This window comes from Bufo gargarizans, chromosome 7 (genome assembly GCF_014858855.1).
Source record: "Bufo gargarizans isolate SCDJY-AF-19 chromosome 7, ASM1485885v1, whole genome shotgun sequence".
NCBI classification, from domain to species: domain Eukaryota; kingdom Metazoa; phylum Chordata; class Amphibia; order Anura; family Bufonidae; genus Bufo; species Bufo gargarizans.
In genome coordinates, this window is record NC_058086.1 from 11,023,903 (window position 1) to 11,046,049 (window position 22,147).

Sequence of the window (22,147 nt, forward strand, 5' to 3'; positions counted from 1 at the left end):
CATTCGATTAGTGAGACTTCCCTCAAGCATGGGAGATGGGTGGAAAGAGTAAGAGCTCATGACCACAATTTGTGGTCCCCAATGCACAGGCAACATCCGTGCGGATTCTGCAGATGGATCCAGATCCATTGAACGCTGTAGTGTTTCCGTTCTGCACATCACCTTCTGCATTGCGGACCCATTCAAGTTATTGAATGCAGTGATGCAGTAAGCACATGGCCGGTGCCTGCTAATTGCGGAACAGCTGTTTGCGAGCCGCAATACGGGCACGGCCGGGAAACAGCTGTCTGCATGAGCCTTAATGAGTTAGGCTCCAGAAGAAGAGAGAGCGAAACTTGATTTGGGTGCACCCAAAGTGGCAGTTTTGTGCGAGTCATCGGATTCACTTTTAATCCGTGTCAGTTGAATAAATCTTGTGTTAAGTACCATGGTCTGGTATCTGCACTATTGGATGGCTGTTTCCTTCTAAGTGCGCACAGGAAGGATTAAGGATACATGGTGCAGATGCCACATTATAAGAGATTCTACTAATACAACAGAAAAAAAAAAAAAATAACTACTACTTGAGAACTGTTTTTAGGCTAGTTCCACATCTGAAGCCAGCTGTTTCGCCAAAGAATCCAGAAAACTCCAGCAGGCAGTTCTGGTAGAGGACTGCATACCGTATGTGACACTAGCCTTAGGGCTCATTCACACAACCTTTGGCATTTTTGTGCTCCACAAAACATGGATACCAGCTGTGTGAGTTACGCATTTTGCAGAATGGAACGTCCTGCCCTCTATAGAACAGCCCCATCTTTGTCCATAAAACGGGAAAGTATAGGACATGTTCTATAATTTTTACGGGTGCTACAGAATGGGCATTAGGATGTGGCCAGTACACTGTACCGCATCTTTTGCGGTCCCATTTAAGCGACTGGGTCCACATCCAACCTGCAAAAAATGCGGATTGAATGCAGACAAAAACCTTGTCGTGTGCAGTAAAGGGGTTGTTAAAGTTATATTTATTGATGACCTATCCTCAGGATAGGTCATCAATATCAGATCGGCTAGGGTCCGACACCAGGCACCCCCACCGCTCAGCTGTTTGAAGAGAAGGCGCGCGCGCCGTACCAGCGATGCCTCCTCTTCATTGTTTACTTGCTCGCCGTTGCATCTGCAGCGGTGAGCAGGTGTAATTACACCCAAGCTGTCCCAATTATTTCAATGGTACGGATCGCTCCTATACAAGTGTATGGGAACGATCCGTACCATTGAAATGAATGGGACTGTTAGGTGCAATTACACCTGCTCACCGCTGCAGATGCAACGGCGAGCAGGTAAACAATTTAAACAGCTGATCGGCGGGGGTGCCGGACACCAGCCAATCTGATATTGATGACCTATCCTGAGGATAGGTCATCAATAAATATATCTTGGACAACCCCTTTAACTGTACTTTTAATTTGGTTGCTTGATGGGCAGCACAGGTCTATGATTTGTGGATTTACAATGTGTAGAGTTTTGTTTTTTTTAATCTGTAGTAATCCAAGAAGTCCAGTTGATCTTGTATATCTTTTCAAGTCCAGTTGCTCCGACTAATTTTTTTTTTTTAATACTTTATAGTTTTTAAACTTGCAGGTTGCTGTAGAATTCTGAATAGTGTCTTGGGCTTCCCACGTACAGCTTTATTTTATTTATTTTTTACAAATACTGTATAGCAATTTCATACTTGGAAGAGTGACCCTTCATGTATTAGTCCCCTTGACCATTTTAAAATGTTTTTACTAATGTATACATTTATTCTGACCAAGTACAATTATCCGTGCCTCCATATAGCGGTAATACCAAGCACAGTTCAGTCTCTCTCTCCACTTCATTCTGAATATGCCAGAAAAGTCTGATAGATGCAGGTCCACTTCTCAAGTACATGGCAACGGTATGCACTTCATGAATCGCTTACAACAGCGCCACAATAGAGATTCTGTCTTTCCCCACTGAATGTGTTACTGTTCTCTAGTATCAGCTTCTGCCTGCCAGTTTGGAGCCAAGGCTACGCGCCCAGGGAAAAACAATACCAGCGTTTGTTAAAGTATTGTGCCTTTAGCACAATGCCGACAGGTAAGAGCACCTCTATCTGTAATACACATTTCATTGTTCCATACTGTCCTTTCTCATGATGCACTTTTTTCTTCTTTAGGCCGCATTCACACAATGGTAGTCTTTTGCGGATCCATAAAACATGGATACGGGCAGTGTGAGTTCAGCAATATATGGACCGTACATGGACGCTACTATAACAAAATGCCCATTCCTGTCCGCCAGGAATAGGACATTATCTATAGCAGGAATCAGCAACCTCCAGCACTCCAGCTGTTGCGAAACTACAACTCCTAGCATGCTCCACTCACTTTCATGCAAGCTCTGAGAACAGCCCAGCAAGTGTGCATGCTGGGAGTTGCAGTTTCACCACACCTGGAGTGCCGAAGGTTGCTGATCCCTGCTCTATAGTTTTTGAAGGTCCACGAAACAGAACCACGGCGTGCTGTCCGCATCTTGCAGCCCCAACAAAATGAATGTGTCCGTTTGAATGAGCCCTTATACAAAATTGGATTTATCTATATAATAGTCTATACGATTGCAGCTTTTTCAATCAAGTAGACTTCTACTAAACAAATGTATCTAGTGAGATAGTATCCAATATAAAATAGTAGAAAATGCGGAAAACGCACCACGTATTACAAGATGTTTTTGCATTTACACTGTATTTTTAAACATGAAAATTCATTTATTTCATTGCATCAGAAATGTAAGGACAAATTTAAAATATATCAAAATTGTGAAGATTTTGTTCAATATTACAATTATTAAAGGGGTTTTCCCAACTTCTTTACACTGAAGATCTATCCTCTGGTGGGGGTCCAACACCCAGGGCCCCTGCCAATCAGCTGTTTGAGACCGGCGAGCACAGCGGCTTCCTCACAGCTTACCAAGCACAGTGGCATCTATTGTATAGCAGCTGTGCTTGGAATTGCAGCTCAGCTCCATTCACTTAAATGGGACTAAGCTTCACCCTGGCCACGTGACTTACGAACGTAACGTCACCTGCCTAGGGTAAGCTGCAAGAAAGCTGCAGCTCTCTTCAAACAGCTGATCAGCAGGGGTCCTGGGTGTTGGACACTCACTGATAACCCCTTTAATGGATTTTCATATGCTTAAAATGTACATTGACAAAGAGCAGGGCAAATATCTATGCAGCCGAGTCAGAATGACTATGTGCAGTCCATGCTTTCATCTTCTGTCTCTACTTCTGGTGGACACAATTCATCAAGTGCAAACTCTAAAACTAGAAAGAATAAAATATATTAGATCTATCTGAAATGAATTAATCTAAGGGCTCATGTACACGACCATAGCACCTGTCCTGCGGTCCACAATACGGACACCTACCGGCCGTCTGCATTCCACATTTTGCAGAACTGAAAATTAGGCCCATAATAGAACAGTCCTAATCCTATCTGTAATGTGTACAAGAATAGGACATGTTCTATATTTTCCGGATGCCACAGAAAGGACATGCGGATGCGGACAGCACACAGGTCCGCATCAGACACGCACAAAACGTGAATCAGATGTGGTCAAAAAAGGAGATTTTTGTATAACTTACCAGTTAAATCTCTTTCTCGCTCTTCCTTGGGGGACACAGACCTTGGGTATAGCTCAGCTCCCTAGGAGGCGTGACACTAAGTAAAACTGTTAAGCCCCTCCTCCATCAGCTATACCCTCAGCCTGGAGATAGAGGCTACCAGTTGCGTGTCCAAGTAGTGAAAGGATAACAACCAATAACGGAAACAACCAGCCAGCAACCCAACGGGGCGCCAGACCATAACCCTGTAACCAAACACAGAAGGGTGGGTGCTGTGTCCCCCAAGGAAGAGCGAGAAAGAGATTTAACTGGTAAGTTATACAAAAATCTCCTTTTCTCGCCCATTTTCCTTGGGGGACACAGACCTTGGGACGTTCAAGAGCAGTCCAAGAAGGGAGGGACCACAAACCCAAGGCGGAACACCACCAGAGCATCAGGAAACCGCTGCCTGCAAAACCAGGCGGCCCAAAGCAGCATCCGCTGATGCATGCGTATGCACCCTATAGAACTTTGTGAAAGTGTGCAGAGAGGACCAAGTGGCTGCTTTGCACAACTGTTCAGCCGAGGCCCGATGCCTCTGCGCCCAGGAAGCTCCGACTGCTCTGGTGGAATGAGCAGTGACGCCGAAAGGCGGAGGTCTGCCCTTGGCTCGATAAGCCTCAGACACCGCCAGTTTAATGAAACGGGCAATAGCCACCTTGGAGACCGCCAACCCTTTGCGCGAACCCTCCGGAACCACAAACAGGGAGTCCGTGCGCCGAAAGGACCCGGTGACCTCCAAGTAAATCCTCAACGCCCTGACCACATCCAGACGGTGCAGTTCCCGTTCTCTGGGGTGGGAAGGAGAGGGACAGAGCGACGGAAGGACGATGTCCTCATTGATGTGAAAGGCGGAGACCACCTTTGGCAGGAAAGTCGGGACAGGCCGAAGCACAACCTTATCCTGGTGGAAGATCAGGAAAGGTTCGGAGCAAGAAAGAGCCGCTAACTCCGACACCCGTCGGAGAGACGTGACGGCCACAAGAAAGATGACCTTGCAGGACAGAAGGCGAAGGGAGACCTCCCGTAAAGGCTCGAAGGGGGCTGATTGGAGCGACGAGAGCACCACATTCAGGTCCCAGGAAGGAACTGGAGGGCGGTACGGCGGAACAGAGTGAGCCACCCCTTGTAAAAAGGTCTTAATTGGCCCTAGAGGGGCCAGGGGACGCTGGAGAAGAATAGACAGCGCCGAAATCTGACCCTTCAGAGAACTGAGGCACAGCCCCAGGTCCAGACCCGACTGGAGGAAGGACAGGATTGTGGGAAGAGAAAACCGGAGAGGTGGGATGCTCCGGGACTCACAGAACCCCAGATAGGACCTCCAAACCCGATAGTAGATCCTAGAGGATACGGGCTTACGAGCCCGGATCATGGTGCGGACTACGTCCGCGGAGAAACCCCGTCGCGTTAAGACGGCGGTCTCAATAGCCACGCCGTCAAACGTAGCGAGCCTAAATGCTCGTGGAAGATCGGTCCCTGAGAGAGAAGGTCTTCCCTGGAGGGCAGTGGCCACGGTGCGTCTGCCAACAGCAACATTAGGTCGGCGTACCAAGACCGGCGGGGCCAATCCGGGGCGATTAGAATCGCGGGGACGCCCTCTGCCGCGATCCTCCGAAGAACCCGTGGCAGGAGGGGAAAAGGAGGAAAGACGTACAGAAGGGAGAATTCGCGCCACGGAAGGACGAGCGCGTCGGCGCCGTATGCCTTCGGGTCCCGTGCCCTGGCCAGGTATAGGGGGACCTTGTGGTTGAATTTGGAGGCCATGAGGTCCACGTCGGGGCGACCCCAGCGAAGACAAAGGGCTTCGAACACCTCTGGGTGCAGGGACCATTCTCCCGGGTCGATGGTGGACCGGCTGAGGAAATCCGCCGCCCAGTTGTCCACCCCCGGGATGTAAATCGCAGATAAGGCCGGCACGTGCGTCTCCGCCCAGAGGAGAATGAGGGTCACCTCTTGCATCGCTGCAGCTGCGAGTGCCTCCCTGATGGTTTATGTATGCCACAGCCGTGGCATTGTCCGATTGGATCCGAACAGGGTGGCCCCTCAGCAGATGGGTCCAGTGTCTGAGGGACAGAAGAATCGCCCTCAGTTCCAGAATATTGATTGGAAGTCTGGACTCCGATAGAGACCAAACGCCCTGGACGGACCGGGGAGGGAAAACCCCCCCCCCACCCCCGTAAGCTGGCATCTGTGGTAATCACCAGCCAGTTCAGTGGAAGGAAGGACTTCCCCCTTAGAGGGATATGCAACCACCAGCCGAGGGAAGCCCGAGCCAGGGGAGGCAGAAGAAAGGTCCTGTCCAGACTCCTCGGTGATTTGTCCCAGGCCGACAGAATTGCCCTCTGAAAGGTGCGGGATCGGAATTGTGCGAACGGCACCGCTTCGAAACAGGCAACCATCTTTCCCAACAACCGCATGCTGGATCTGAGGGAAGGGCGGTGATGACGGAGGAGACTGCGAACCGACCCGCGAAGGGCCAGACGCTTGTCCGACGGAAGGCGGACCTCCGCCAACTCTGTATCCAGGAGCATCCCCAGGAAGATCAGCCGTCTGGAGGGGGTAAGGGAAGATTTGGGGTGGTTGATAATCCAACCGAACCGCGTCAGGGTCTCCAGAGTGAGTTCCACACTGCGGGATGTCTGAGAGAAGGAGGGTGCCTTGACCAGGATGTCGTCCAAGTATGGGAGAAGAAAAACACTTCTTGAACGTAGAAGGGCCAAGACAGGGGCCAGGACCTTGGTGAACACTCGAGGAGCCGTCGCCAGACCAAAGGGAAGGGCGACGAATTGGAAGTGATCGTCCCCCACCGCGAAGCGCAGGAAGCGGTGATGACATGGAGCAACCGGAACGTGGAGGTATGCATCCTGAATGTCGATTGAGGCCATGAAATCCCCTCTTTCCAGGGAGGCCACTGCGGACCTGAGAGACTCCATCCGGAATCTCTGCAGTCGGAGAAAACGGTTCAGGCGTTTTAGGTCCAAGATCGGACGCACTGAGCCTTCCTTCTTGGGAACCACAAAGAGGTTCGAGTAGAACCCCCTGAACCTTTCCGTCGGAGGCACGGGGGCGACGACACCCTTGTCCATTAGAGAGTGAATGGCCGCGAAGAAGGCGGCCACTCGTACGGGATCTCGCGGAGGACGGGATCGGAAGAAACGGTCTGGCGGAATGGACGCAAATTCGATTTTGTATCCGCAAGATACAATCTCGAGCGCCCATGCGTCTGAGATGTGGGCCCGCCATACGTTCCTGAATAGGAGAAGGCGGCCCCCCACCCGGGTGGGTGGGGGCGCACCTTCAGGCAGAGGGCTGCTGGCCTGTGGGAGCCCGTGCAGGCTGGGACTTGCGCCAGGTAGGTTGCGTCCGAAAAAACGGCTTCTTGCGTCTATCCTGGGCTGGGCCAGAGGAAGAAGAACTGGCCGCGGGTCTAGACCCGGTGGGCTTGCGAAAGGACCGAAAACGGGACGAACCAGCGCGACCACGGGGGGCGCCCATTGGCCTGGACTGGGGGAGGTGAGTACTCTTCCCACCCGTGGCCTCTGATATAAGTTCGTCCAGACGGGTTCCGAACAGGCGGGAACCCGTGAATGGTAGGCCGGCCAAAGAGCGTTTGGAAGCGGCGTCCGCCGCCCAAACCTTCAGCCAGAGTTCCCTCCTGACAGAAACTGCCAGGGCAGAGGAACGGGCAATGAGGGCACCCGCATCAAGGGAGGCCTCACAGACGAATTTTCCGGCCTGAACAATTAGTTGGGCTAAGGAACGGAGGTCCTGAACAGGGACGTCCGACCCTAACTCCCGTTCCAGTTGCAAACCCCATTCAGAGACCGCTTTGCCAACCCAGGCGGAGGCAAAGACCGGTCTAAGGGCCGAACCAGAGGCAGTAAATATGGCCTTGGAGAGGGATTCCGTACGACGGTCCTCAACAGACTGGAGGGAAGATCCGTCCTGTACAGGAATAGTAGTGCTTTTGGACAGGCGAGCCACGGGAGGATCAACCTTAGGCGGGGATGTCCACGTGGTCACAGAATCCGCTGGAAAGGGATAACAAATGTCCAGCTTTTTGGGTGTAATAAAGCGGACGTTAGGCCGAGTCCAAGCCTTGGATACCACAGAAGAAAAATCAGCGTGTATGGGAAAAACCTTGGAGGCCTGTTTGGGGCGGAGAAAGGACACGCCAGCCTGTTCAGAGCTGGGGGGGTCATCGTGTAGCTGAAAGGTATCACGGATGCTAGTGACAAGATGCCCCACCGCGGACGCCAATTTGGACGGAAGCTCTGAGTCCATGTCCACGTCCGAATCCGCCAGTTCTCCCTCAGAAAGCGTATCCCTTTGAGAGGATAGACTTGACTGAGCTCGCACGCATGGCGGAGAGAGCGAAGCATCTGGAGAAGATGTGCGCTCAACCCTTGAACGTTTCTGAGTATGCCGGGCCCTGGAAGATTCGCTTGGAGGCAGGGAACCAGTGGGGGCGGCAGAAACGGTAGTCCCAGCGGGTGCGACAGGGATTGTGGCAGCCTGCGGGAGAGGCGGTCTATCCACGAGACGGCCCACTACGTGTGTAAGGCTTTCCACCGCCTGAGACAGAGACCTAGCCCAGTCAGGGGGTTCAGAGGCACCGGGGGGCGCAGCGGGAAGCGGGCCCTGCACCGGGGCCTGACATGCAAGGCAATGCGGCTCAGATTGCCCACGCGGAAAAAGTTCCTTACAGGCGGTACAGACATGGTACCAGGGTTTGGGGGCACCTGTGAGATCTGTCATGCTGAAGTGTGGTTGTACTCTAATATAGAGACCACAAAGGGTTATAGCAGCTATTACCAGGAGGGTTAGGAGAGGGTTAACTGTCCTACCAGTGCCTCAGAAGAACGTCAGGAGATGGCCCAGATCAGCAGCAGCAGAGAAGCAGTGAACAGCAGTGAGCAGCAGAGAGCGCCCACAGAAGCCGAGCGATGTACACAGGAGGTTAGAGTCCCCCACCGTGTCCCAGCTTCCTGTCAGGAGTGAGGAAGCGCGGGAAACCTCAGCAGAAAGCACGGGGAACAAGCTCCGCCCCCTCCAGCGCTTGAAATGTCTCCCGTGAAGGAGAACGTAGCTCCGCCCCCAAAATGACACGCGCGTAAGCCCCGCCCCCTGCCGGGACCGCTAAGCCCCGCCCCCCGTTCTCGGCGGGAAGGGGGAGAGAGAGAAGAGAAAAATGGAGTCAGCCCCGAATGAGGGGGAGGGGGGGGGGGGAGAAAGATAGCAGCGTGGGGGGGAACGGCGTGGGGGTGCTGAGGATGCTGCTGTGCTGCATTGTCCTGCAGATGAGCGCTCAGAATGAGCGACCACGGGTGCCCCCCTTACCCAGAGGGGTAGATGCTGCAGATAGGGACGGGGTATGGGCTGGAATAGCCATCTCACCGTCCGACGTCTTCACCCTCAGTCCTTTCCAGCAGGGTCGCCCCTTCAGCCACTGGCACCGCAGTGGCAGGAAGCTGGAAGAGGGGCTTGGCGTGCGGGCGACCCCCTAGCTGGCGGGATGTAGGGGAGCCATTGCTGCCCAGATCCTCCTATTGCTTCTGTGGGGGAGGCAGCAGTGCAGATAAGTTGGCACTGGCGCAGCTCAACCCCGGGAGAGCAGAGAGGTCTAATGAGTCTCTGGTATCCCTAGGAAAAAATAAAATAACAAAATTAGAAGAAAAAGTAAAAATAACAAGGAGAAAACAGCCCTGCAGTAGCGGAGTGTCTTGCCTCCTTGGACACTAAGCTAAAACTGGTAGCCTCTATCTCCAGGCTGAGGGTATAGCTGATGGAGGAGGGGCTTAACAGTTTTACTTAGTGTCACGCCTCCTAGGGAGCTGAGCTATACCCAAGGTCTGTGTCCCCCAAGGAAAATGGGCGAGAAAAAAAGTTTGTGTGCATGAGCCCTAAAGGGCTATAAGAAAGTGTCCTTGTAGAAGTGGACTTGTACTACCACCTTCTCCCCAAGCATACAATTTGGGTCTTCTCAAAGAAGATGGTCAGTGTGCATCACACATGGTGGATTTGAACAACTGTCACAGGAAATGTAGTCAGGATAAGGGGAAGTGATCTTCTCAGAGGTTTTTCTATGAAGAGGTTTCACTGTATTATTAAATCAAACTTGGAGTAATTCTTCTTCTTAAAGTTAGACATCCTGGAACTTTTCTATCCAGTTTTGCAGGTGACTCATGCAAACAGAAATTACAGACTTATCACTCCCGTCAATCAGCTGTTTGTAGAGGCAACTACAAAAAGTGATGTGGTGTCCTTCCAGTTTACCAAGCACGGCACTGTACAGCAGCTGTGCTTGGTATTGCAGCTTAGGCTTAGGACTAAGCTGCAACCAGGCCATGTCACCTATGAACATGCCGTCACTGGCCTAGGACGAGGCTGCGGTGCTCATCGGAACTCTGCAGCCTCTTTAAAAACAGCTGACTGACGGAGATGCCAGGAGTCGGACCACGCCTATCTGATATTGATGATCAATACAGAAGACACAGAAAACTCCTTTAATTTTCAACAGGTTGTGCCCAGTTATAAATAACCAGACAACCGCTTTACTTTATGGTATCTAACAGCTGCACCTAGAAAGGCAGCTGGTTCTACTTTGGAAACTGAAATAAAACTCCCACTTATGAAAATGAGAAAAATAAAAATAAAAAAAAAACGAACACAAAACCTCATGTCATGGATGCAGTTGGTGCCAGTTTCCCCATTGAGTGTAAATTACCATCATACATAGCATATTGCTGATTCTGACCTTCATTCTCGTTCAAAGTGTTGAATTTTCTAAATAACGCTCGGACTCCGGGCACTGCTTGGTCATACTGGTGAAAGACCTCCAAACAATGCTCACTGAAGCTTTTGTCCTTCTGGTAGAGGCTGTGCAGAACCATTAATGCTTCTCTTAGAAACAACACAGACTTATTTTGGTTTGGAGTGGGCAAAAGAACGGTTAAGCGCCGCACACTGAGCCATTCCTGATGAAGAGTAAGGACCAGTGCCTTCACAACCTGAGCAGAGAACACACAATAGTCTGAGAACTTACAGTAATAATGTTTCTTAAGCTGGAGCATTACTTTGAAGCAAACATGTCACAATAAAAATGCATCAAAATATTATCAAAAGTACTTAGGCTACTTTCACACTGGCGTTTTGAATTCCGTTTGTGAGATCCGTTTTAGGGATCTCACAAACGGTTCACAACGGATCAGTTCAGCCCCAATGCATTCTGAATGGATAAGGATGCGCTCAGAATGAATCAGTTTGGCTCCGTTCCGCTCATTCCGCTCTCGATGCGGACACCAAAACGCAGCTTGCAGCGTTTGTGTCCGCCTGGTGATGCGGATCCGTTTTCACTGACACAATATGGTGCAGTTGAAAACGGATCCGTCCCCCATTGACTTTCAATGCAAGTCAGGATGGATTCGTTTTGACTTATTTTTTTTTTTTTTTAAAGAATGACGCAAACGGATCCGTTCTGAACGGATATAAGCGTTTATAGGTGCGGATCCGTCTGCAGATACCAGACGGATCCGCACTGAACGCAGGTGTGAAAATAGCCTTAGGGGTACAGTTCTCAACCCTTGTACAACAGAAAAGCATCACAGTTTGGTGCACACCACAGGTGCACAAAATTTTGTGACTGTTTGAGGATTTAAAGCTTGCTTGACACATTTTCAAAAAAATGGGCAGAGCAGGCTATAGCCAGCCGGGCACATTTATTATAACCTATGTCAGGAAACTGCCATAGTTTATAGCAAAAAAAACAGCTCCCTCACTCGTTTAGATTTTCGTTTTGGAGCATGAATCTGCACTGTTGCACCACAATTATTGACACATGTACCTGTTAAAGGGGTTGTCCCATGAAAAATATTCTACAGTTTTAAACCTGCACACTTTTGTAATTGCATGTAATAAAAAAAAAAAAGAAATAACATCCACTGAGCTATTCAATAAAATGTATCTGTTTAGCGCCAGCTGCTGTCGGTTTTCTTCTCATTTCTTAGAAACATAGAATGTGTCGGCAGATAAGAACCATTTGGCCCATCTAGTCTGCCCAATATACTAAGTACTATGGATAGTCCCTGGCCCTATCTTATATGAAGGATTGCCTTATGCCTATCCCATGCATGCTTAAACTCCTTCACTGTATTTTTAGCTACCACTTCTGCAGGAAGGCTATTCCATGCATCCACTACTCTCTCAGTAAAGTAATACTTCCTGATATTACTTTTAAACCTTTTACCCCTCTAATTTAAAACTATGTCCTCTTGTAGCAATTTTTCTTTTAAAATATTCTCTGCTCAATGAGAAGGCCGCACACGCTCAGTTTCATCCTTTAACCTCTTAGTAACCAAGCCTGTTTGGGCCTTTATGACTAAGCGTTTTTCGTGCTTTTTTCATGGTCGCGTTCCAAGAGCTGTAACTTTTTTATTTTTCCGTCTATATAGCTTGTGGGCTTAAGGGCTTGTTATTTTTGCAGGACAAGTTGTAGTTTTTAATGGCTCCATTTTGGGGTACACAACTTTCTGATCAACTTTTAGTAACTCTTTCTGGGAGGGAGTTGGGGGGGGGGGGGGGAGAAGCAATACTGCCACAGCGTTTTTACTTTATAAATTTTACGGCATTCATTTTTTGGTATAAATAACCTCTTTATTCTCTGCGTCAGTACGATTACAGCAATACCAAATACATATTTTATTTTTTTTACGTTTTAAGAAAAAAAAAAATTTGCATTGCCGCTTCCCAAGAACCATAACTTTTTTTTTTCTATAGAGTTGTGCGAGCGCTTGATTTTTGCAGGACGACTTGTATTTTTCATTGGTATAATTTTCAAGTAAACTGCGCTTTTTGATCGCTTGTTATTGTTTTTCGGTGGCAACTACGAATACCGTAAATTAGCAATTCTTTTTTTTTTATGGAATTTTTTTAATTTAATAAAAAACATTTTTTAACACCTTATAGTCCCACAAGGGGACTATAGCAGACAGTATTTTGATTGCTTTTAAAATGCAGTGCATTATCCCTATAGTGCAGTGGTTCCCAACCAACCATTTTTCGTCTGAGGGCCGCAGTAGACATGGTATACAGTAAATTTCGCGGGCCAGAACCAGGTAGCTTTGCCAGAAAGAAATGCAAACACTGTGAGGGGGCATGTGTGAGCATTACTACTGTGAAGGGGCAAATATCTGGGCATTTTTTCTGTGAAAGGACACAGATAGGCATTTTTACTGTAAAGGGGGCACATGTGAGCATTACTACTGTGAAGGGGCACATGTGGGCATTACCCCTGTGCAGAGGGCATACGTGGGCATTACTACCGTGAAGGGAGTATGTGAGCATTACTGTGAAGGGGACATATCTCTGGGTATTACTACTGTGAAGGTGACATCTCTGGACATAGCAAGACTAAGGCCCCTTTCAGGCGGGCGAGTATTCCGCGCGGATGCGATGTGCGAGTTGAACGCATTGCAACTGCACTGAATCCTGACCCATTTATTTCTATGGGGCTGTGCACACGAGCAGCGTTTTTCACGCATCACTTGTGCGTGAAAAAAAAAGCAAGTTCTATATTGTGCGTTTTCCACGCAACGCAGGCCCCATGGAAGTGAATGGGGTTGCGTGAAAATCGCAAGCATCCGCAAGCAAATGCAGATGCGGTGCGATTTTCACGCACTGTTGCTAGGAGACGATCAGGATGGAGACCCGATCATTATTATTTTCCCTTGTAACATGGTATGTTCATTGGTGTCCAGTGGGTATACCAGAGTGTCAGCACATTGCTGACACTCTGGTATAAACGGCTGACATCTGTACTGTGATGTCAGCCGTTTAACCCTTTCCATACCGTGGTCTGTACGGACCGCTGTATGGAAAGGGTTAACAGTCAGGGAGCTCCCTCCCTCTCCCATCGGGGGGCTGCTGTGCCTTTGCAGCCCCCAGACAGGATGGGGTCTCAGAGGGAGGGAGCTCCCCTCCTTCCCCTTCCCAGTCTGCTCAGTTGTGGCAGACGGGGAAGGTTCCCATGGCAACAGGACGCCTTCTCAGGCATCCTGCTGTCCATGGTGCTGAACAGATCTGTGCTAAAGGCATAGATCTGTTCAGAGAATGTGTAAGTAAAATACAGTACAATACACTATATACACGCGTCCGTAACGACCTGATCTATAAAACGGTCATGTTACTTTCCCCGCACGGTGAACGCCATAAAAAAAAACAAAAAAAAAAAACAAAAAAAAAAACTATGAGGAAATTGAAATTTTGCCCACCTTACTTCCCAAAAATGGTAATAAAAGTGATCAAAAAAGTCATCTCATCCCGCAAAAATCATAACCTACCCAAGATAATCGCCCAAAAACTGAAAAAAAAAAATATGGCTCTTAGACTATGGAAACACTAAAACATGATTTTTTTTTGTTTGAAAATGAAATCCTTGTGTAAAACTTACATAAAAAAATAAATAAAAAATAAATAAAAGTATACATATTAGGTATCGCCGGGTCCGTATCGACCGGCTCTATAAAAATATCAGATGACCTAACCCCTCAGATGTACACCGTAAAAAAATAAAAACTGCAAAAAAAAAAAAAAAGCCATTTTTTGTCATCTTGCGTCACAAAAAGTGTAATAGCAAGCGATCACAAAGTCATATGCACCCCAAAGTAATGCCAAACAGTCATCTCATCCCACACAAAAAAAATGAGACCCTACCTAAGATCTGAAAAAAGTATGGCTCAGACTATGGAGACACTAAAACATGATTCTTTTTTGTTTCAAAAATGAAATCATTGTGTAAAACTTACATAAATTTAAAAAAATATAAAATAAATTGTATACATATTCGGTATCGCTGCGTTCGTGACAACCTGGTCTATAAAAATACCACATGATCTAACCTGTCAGATGAATGTTGTAAATAAAAAAAAATAAAAAAAAGTGGCAAAAAAAGCTATTTCTTGTTACCTTGCCTCACAAAAAGTGGAATATAGAGCAACCAAAAATCATATGTACCCTAAACTAGTACCAACAAAACTGCCACCCTATCCTGTAGTTTCTAAAATGGGGTCACTTTTTTTTTTGGAGTTTCTACTCTAGGGGTGCATCAGGGGGGCTTCAAATGGGACATGGTGTCCAAAAAAAGTCTAGTAAAAGCTGCCTTCCAAAAATCGTATGGCATTTCTTTACTTCTGCGCCCTGCCGTGTGCCGGTACAGCAGTTTACAACCACATATGGGGTGTTTCTGTAAACTACAGAATCAGGGCCATAAATAGAGTTTTGTTTGGATGTTAACCCTTGCTTTGTAACTGGGAAAAAAAAAAAAAATGGAACGTCTGCCAAAAAAGTGAAATTTTGACATTTCATCTCCATTTGCCAATAACTCTTGTGCAACACCTAAATGGTTAACAAAATTTGCAAAATCAGTTTTGAATACCTTGAGGGATGTAGTTTCTTAAATGGGGTCACTTTTATGGAGTTTGTACTCTAGGGGTGCATCAGGGGGGCTTCAAATGGGACATGGTGTAAATAAACCAGTCCAGCAAAATCTGCCTTCCAAAAACCATACGGCGCACCTTTCCCTCTACGCCCTACTGTGTGCCAGTACAGTAGTTTAAGGCCACATATGGGGTGTTTCTGCAAACTACAGCAATCGAAGCAATAAATATAGCATTTTGTTTGGCTGTTAACCCTTGCTTTGTTACTGGAAAAAAAATTGATTAAAATGGAAAATTTGCCAAAAAAAAATAAAAATAAATAAATCACAATTCTGAAATGTTATCACCATTTGCCATTAACTCTTGTGGAACACCTAAAAGGTTAACGACGTTTGTAAAATCCGTTTTGAATACCTTGAGGGGTGTAGTTTCTAGAATGGGGTAATTTTGGGGTGGTTTCTATTATGTGAGCCTCACAAAGTGACTTCAGACCTGAACTGGTCCCTAAAATGTGGGTTTTTGAAAATTTCTGAAAAATTTCAAGATTTTCTTCTAAACTTCTAAGCCTTGTAAAATCCCCCAAAAATAAAATATCATTCCCAAATTGATCCAAACATGAAGTAGACATATGGGGAATGTAAAGTAATAACTATTTTTGTAGGTATTACTATGTATTATAGAAGTAGAGAAATTGAAACTTGTAAATTTGCAATAAAAAAAAATAATTGGGTAAATTTGTTTTTGTTTTTATAAATAAAAATGAATTTATTTTCTTTGCTTCATTTTACCAGTGTTATGAAGTACAATATGTGACGAAAAAACTCTCAGAATGGCCTGGATAAGTCAAAGTGTTTTAAAGTTATCACCACTTAAAGTGACACATCAGATTTGCAAAAAAATGGCCTGGTCCTTAAGGTGAAATAAGGATGTGTCCTTAAGGGGTTAAAAACTAACCCAATTTCCCCCCCCAAGTCAAGAAAACTTGAGAGAAATAATTTGCATTGTTAGATATCCGTTTTCTGTAAGTCATGGGATGCTTTCCATTATATGCAATAAACAATACACATATTTCAAAAGAGACCATTTAGATTATTTCAGAAGCAGAACAACCAAGCATGTATACCTCTCTGCTACACAGACATGCTGCTCCCGATCTGGCAGAGGGTGGGCTCCAGCCTTGGGTGATCAATTTGTTTAGGAACCGAACCACCTATAAAAATGAATGGATATAGATTACAAGAGATCAGTCTAAAAAACAGGTTATCCAAAAGTAAAGCCTGTGTTAGTTGGGCAGATTTTCTGCCAGATGATTACTAACAAGCATTCGTAGTAATGCTCGTTAGCGATAATCTGGCAGTGTAATACTGCAGCCGATTACCCAATGAAAGAGCAAACTCTCGTTCATAGGGCAATGCAAATCATTTGACATGTTTAAAAATGATCATTTTCAGGCAGATGGTTCTTCCATACATCCGCAGCACAGATTAGAACCCGGGGGGCAGAAAGCACCCAGTAATACAGAAACTGTAAGGGCCACAGATTGCACCATAGGGCCCAGCACTTGGGGTACTACAAACACGCCTAAAATATAGGTAAAGTGGCTGCATGTTGCCTTCTAAGGAGAGTGGAAACATAGCCACAGCATCTGGGAATGCGACAGCATTTGGAGGGTACAGGTACTCAACCTGTAAAGTAGAAATACGGCTGTGTAGTGCAGAGATACGACCAGACAGGTGTAATGGGTACAACATCTGGAGATGGTAGAGGTACTACATTAAAGATTGGAGCAATGTGGCCGCATGGTGCACCCTAGAACCAGAGAGGTGCAACAGCTACCGCATTAGCAATGGTACCTATATTCCGCCCAGGAAGGGGAAAATGGGGCCGCACGGTACCACAAAGAACAAGACAGGTGCACACTACAATCAGGTAGGTGCAATGGCAACTGAAGGAGGCCCTCTATTTTGCCTGAAAAAAAGGGAAACAGGGCCGCATAGTACACCATAGAGCCAGACAGGTGTAACGGCTGCAGCATCAGAGACGGTGCAGGAACTCTACCTATGAAGGGAGTAAGATGTCTGTTTGGTGCACACTATGATGAGGTAGGTGCAATGGCCACGGCAATTGGAGGCCTCAATATCTCGTCCGGTAAGGGAGAAAAAATGCCACATGGTACACCATAAAGCCAGACAGGAGTAACGGCTACAGCATTCAGAGATGGTGCAGGTACTCTACCTATGAAGGGATCAAGGTGGCAGCTTGGTGCCCACTAGAACCAGACTAGAGGCAATTCTACGGCAATTGAAAGTGGCCTCTATATATCTTGCCCCGTAGGGAGAAATGTTGCCGCATGGAACACCATAGAGCCAGCCAGGACTAATGGCTTCAGCATCTGGAGTAGGTGCAGGTACTCTACCGATAAAAAGGAGCAAGGCGGCTGGAAACAGACAGATACAATTGCTTTTTACTCACCAACCTACAGGAGGCGTTTGCCTGAGCCAACAGCTTGCCTAAAACAGGAACCCTCTGTAAGGAGGTAGAGTGGCGAACACCAGCACCAGGATGGGAACCCGGTGGAAGCACATTAAAATGTTTTGAGCATAGCCCTTGGTATAGGGGAACCAGGAAGGCTTGTCAGGTACAGCCTATGGCATTGGTGCAGGTACCCCCCTGTTAAGGAGAAGGCGTACGTACCAGAGACACCACGTAGGTGACTCAGTATGCTAAACACGGGGACGGCTGCCTTACCTGTGCAGTCAGGGGAGCACCATCCGAAAATCCACTAGAGCGGATGCCAACCCTGGGTAGGAGAGGTTCCTCCGTGCACGTTAGCCTTGACCTCCCAGAGGGCTTCTGTATGGAGGAAGACCGCCTGATGCTCTGTTCCGAGGGAATCGGTGCAGAGGTGTCCCCAGAGGCAACGGATGGGGTGAAAGGAAAGGATTAGTCACCAGCCTCAGGCCTGTCCTGGGGAGGACCCAAGGATGCCGAGGAGGGGTGGAACCCTGTTGAGACCACCCGAGGTTATACTGTGAGCTACCTCTTGCCGGACCCGGTATCTGAGCGTGCCCCATCTGCAGGGAGGACCCTGGGAGGGCAGAGGTGGCCGCAATTTGGATAGGTAGCGGTCCATCGACTCCGCCAGGGATTGGGAGAGTCGGACAAGGTTCCCATGGCTTTGACAGGGAGGGAGACCATTGAGGGGGGGGGGGGGGGGAAACCTACACAAAAGGATTGGTCAGGGGAAATGATGAGGTCTGGGAAGAGGTACTGCACACAAGCAGGGACAGGCTGACCGCATGGCAGCCTTCGTAGACAGCGGACGCACGTGAAAACACGTGGCGATCCGAGGAGAGGCTGGGAAAGGAGACCCTCCTAGAGCAGCCAGCAGAGGCTGTCTTATCTGGACCCGAATGCCATGTTCCCCAAAGAGGTGCTGCAGCAGCTATAGGAGGTGGTCAGGAGGGCTGCAGGAGAAATGAGGCAATTGAGGGGGGGGGGGGGGGGAGGGGGTGTTAGCCACCCCCTCCAACAGAAAACCCACGTTAGACCAGGGAAGGGTGGAGGAGATAGCCCCTCCCAAGGGCCGGACGGGGTCAGAAAAGCTCGGGAAGCAAGGAGGAGGGGCCGGGAAGATCGCGGCCTAGCAGGCCCAAAAGCATGCGCAGCCGGCCTCCATTCATTTCTATGGAGCCGACGAAAGTACTGTAGCCGAGCGCTGGCTTGGCTATTTCCGTCCGCCCCATAGAGATGAATGGGAGCAGGGGCCGCGCGTGCTTGATGCGCTCCCATTAACTTCTATGGGAGCTGCTCTTGGTGGTCGACGGACCCCGGGAAATCCAGGGTCCTCCAGCCACAGCTCTCTCCACTCCAATCTCGTTGTAGGTGGGGGTCCCAGCGGTGACCCCCACCTATCAGACAATGGGGGCATATCCTAGCGATATGACCCCATTGTTTGAGATGGGAATACCCCTCTAAGACAGTCCTCCCAAAGTGGGCAACATGCCGCTGGGTTCAGTGTCCGATCGATGCTCCAGGCCCGGCTCTACCTCTTCCTGACGGACTGATCACATGACGATCTGTCGTGACACAAGAGGAGAAAAATCCCCTCTGTGGCCTGTGAATGGCTGCAGCTGTCACATGTCCCCCCTTTAACAGATGTTGATCTCAGTAAGGCAGGGAGAGGAAGATCCAGCCCCAGAGGATCAGGCACTGTGCCTGACAACACTAACCTTCTCCCTGGCTGTGACGTTCTCCGCTGCGATTGGACCACGCTACAGCCAGGACGTAAAGAAGCCTATTGAGAAGCACCTAAAGGCTCCGTCCTCTCACCATTTGGCACGCCCTTGTAAAGGTGATTGACATCCTCGGTCTCCTCTGTGCTCCGCAAATCCTGCGCTGTCCATTTTAGTATTCGCCTGCTGCCATCCTCCACTCCCTGCGGCTGTGCCCAATACTAAAACGGACGGCACAGGCACAGGATTTGCAGAGCACGGAGGAGACCAAGGATGTCAATAACCTTAACAAAGGCGTGCCAAACTGTGAGAGGACGGAGCCTCTAGGTGCTGCAGCAACGCCCCTCTAGCACCTAGAGGCTCATTTGCATATCATTATTTAGCGGGAACGGTGGCAGGCAGGGAGATAAAAGTCATACAGTTCTGTTCTGCTGACATTAGCACATCGCTAATGTCAGCCAGCTACATAACGATTTTTCTGATGACAGAAACCCTTTAAGCCCCGCTGCTCCCCTGAAATACCTGCTCAATGTGTGTGACGAAGATTGAGAAGAGTGGGGGGGAAAGAAAAAGTTATTTGCAAGATCTCTCCTAAACGGCTTATGGCAGCAGTTTGTGGAGCACCTTGTAGACACAGCTGTGTGTGTGCACTATGGGTTACATCTATTTGTGCAATTTATTAGTTTTTTCAGGGTTTCGTTCCCCTTTTAAGAAATAAAAATGCATATAAAAACTGGCCTGACTTTCAGACTGCAATTATTAGACAATAATGTTATGTACCTCATGATCTAACTGAAGCCAGTCCTTCCCGGATGCTCGTTTATCCAGCCTGGAGATGATGTATGTATACAAGGAAAGCAGGAGACAGTTTTCTACATAGAAATAAAATGGACATTTAGAGTGTGAAGAATCAGTTGTGACAATTTACAAGGAAAAAGCAAATGTCATAGCGCATGAGCCATTACTTGTAGTAAAGGTGCATGCGCAAGATCAACAAGGTTGCATGAGATGTGCGGCCATGTTAATCTTTTTTAAAATCAGATCCTTTATTAACATCGCCAAATACCGTAATAATACAGTCTTACAGCAGAGTATAGCAATGACAAGTTATCCTAATAACACATACAAACTTGGTCTGTACTCAGACCCTTAGCATATATCACGATACAACTTAAGGGATGTGTTCACATCATGTTCAAGGTCTCCAAGATGCCTACGACTGATGCCATACAGAAGCAAACTGAGAAGACCAAAATTCTCTGAAACCCAGATAAACATTTGCATCCCAGATGCTGAGAAAGGTCATGATTTTTTACATAAGGAGATTACATATGTTCTCTCACTCCTTTAATAAGGAGGGGTGAGAACATGAATAATTCCTGACCCCCACATACACACACTTTGGGTCATTAAATGCTGCACAGAAAGAGATAACTGGCTGTGATGAGGACTCTCTTACAACTCAATTCATATTTTTTTTTTCATAGTTTTTTTTTATGCCAAAACCAGGAATGGATTGGAAAAAGTGGAGCAGTTTTATCTGTCTTTAACACTTTTTCTCTCCTTTTATGATCCACACCTGATTTTGGCTTCAAAAACTGCATCAAAGAGTGTTAGCACCCTTACAGACACAAAGAAGCCACTTTTCTTCCTCCCTGAATATTGCACCTTGAACTCTGAAAGCTAAGACTCCGAGCTTTAATATGCCAAGGAGTATCTAGGCAAGCTGTACTGTACGAGATACCCGTAATAATGATAATTACCAAATGCTTCAACTACGTGGCTTTTATTTTTATTTATTTTTAAGTGGAAAAGGATCACTAACCTGAGCATGAACACAAGAGCCTGACTAGCCTTTCATCATCTGCAAGAAGAGATAGCAAAGCCACAGTCTTGAGGGCCACATCGTGAGAAGCATTTGGACACAAGCACTGGAGCAGCACATGAGAGCCGAGTAATCCCTGAAACCTAAAAAACAAATCACTTGAGCACAGGCAATACCCCACTCATCTGATAATGATGACCTGCCTTTAGGATAGGTCATAAATATCTAGAAAACTCCTTTAACCCATAGGATACCAGAGTTGTATTTTTTTTTTTTTTTTCATTTTAATTTTTCTTCCCCATCTTCCTTGAGCCATAACTTTTTTTTGCGGTACAAGTTGTACTTTTTAACGCCACCATTTCATATGGCATAAAATGTAGACGGAAAAAAGCCAAACGGGGAGAAAAAAATATATAAAAAAGTAAAAAAAAAAAAAATCCTCCAGTTTTACTCTTTTTTCCACAGCGTTCCGTTTGCAGCAAAATTTACCTTTGTTCTTTATTCTCTGGGTCAGTATGATTACAACAATACCACATATGTGTAGGTTTATTTTTTGTGGGACAATCTGTAGTTTTTATGGATACCATTTTGGAGTGCATGTGACTTTTTGATCACTTTTTTTGGGTAAGAGAAGCGATGGAAAAAAAAAAAAAAAAAAAAAACGGCAGATTGGCCATTTTTTTACATCCATTTATTGTTCAGGACTGCTCATTTCTTATGTTGGCCTGCCGACTGATGGTCTAAATAAGAATTGCAGCTTCAACACCCTTGGTCTCTTCAGAAAGACCTAGGGTATTGAAACCAATTACCAGCATACTCATTGGCTGCAGATGATGCCAGTAAGAAGCCCGGTTTTTCACCCTTTAGATGCAGTGATCTCACTTGATCACGGCATCTAAAAGGCTTTAATAACAGCGATCAGCATTGCCAGTCGCGGTCATTAGCTACGGGTCTCTGCTGTTTGAAACACTAGAATCCAATCCTAATCTTT

At 47.3% G+C, this 22,147-nt stretch overlaps 1 protein-coding gene across 6 annotated transcripts in view; it reads right to left on the reverse strand.

Annotated features, from left to right (window-relative positions):
- Nucleotides 1-2,744: 2,744 nt before the first annotated feature.
- LOC122943523 (ATR interacting protein) overlaps nucleotides 2,745-22,147 on the reverse strand; it is a 52,749-nt gene continuing 33,346 nt past the window's right edge. For all 6 annotated transcript variants that reach the window (XM_044301321.1, XM_044301319.1, XM_044301322.1 and 3 more), the window contains exons 10-14: nucleotides 21,157-21,299; nucleotides 20,112-20,203; nucleotides 16,220-16,306; nucleotides 10,422-10,674; nucleotides 2,745-3,319 (exon numbers count right to left, since the gene is read on the reverse strand). In XM_044301321.1, the coding sequence (XP_044157256.1) occupies nucleotides 3,252-3,319; nucleotides 10,422-10,674; nucleotides 16,220-16,306; nucleotides 20,112-20,203; nucleotides 21,157-21,299 (643 nt within the window). In that variant the 3' untranslated portion in view covers nucleotides 2,745-3,251. The remainder of the gene's footprint in view (nucleotides 3,320-10,421; nucleotides 10,675-16,219; nucleotides 16,307-20,111; nucleotides 20,204-21,156; nucleotides 21,300-22,147) is intronic.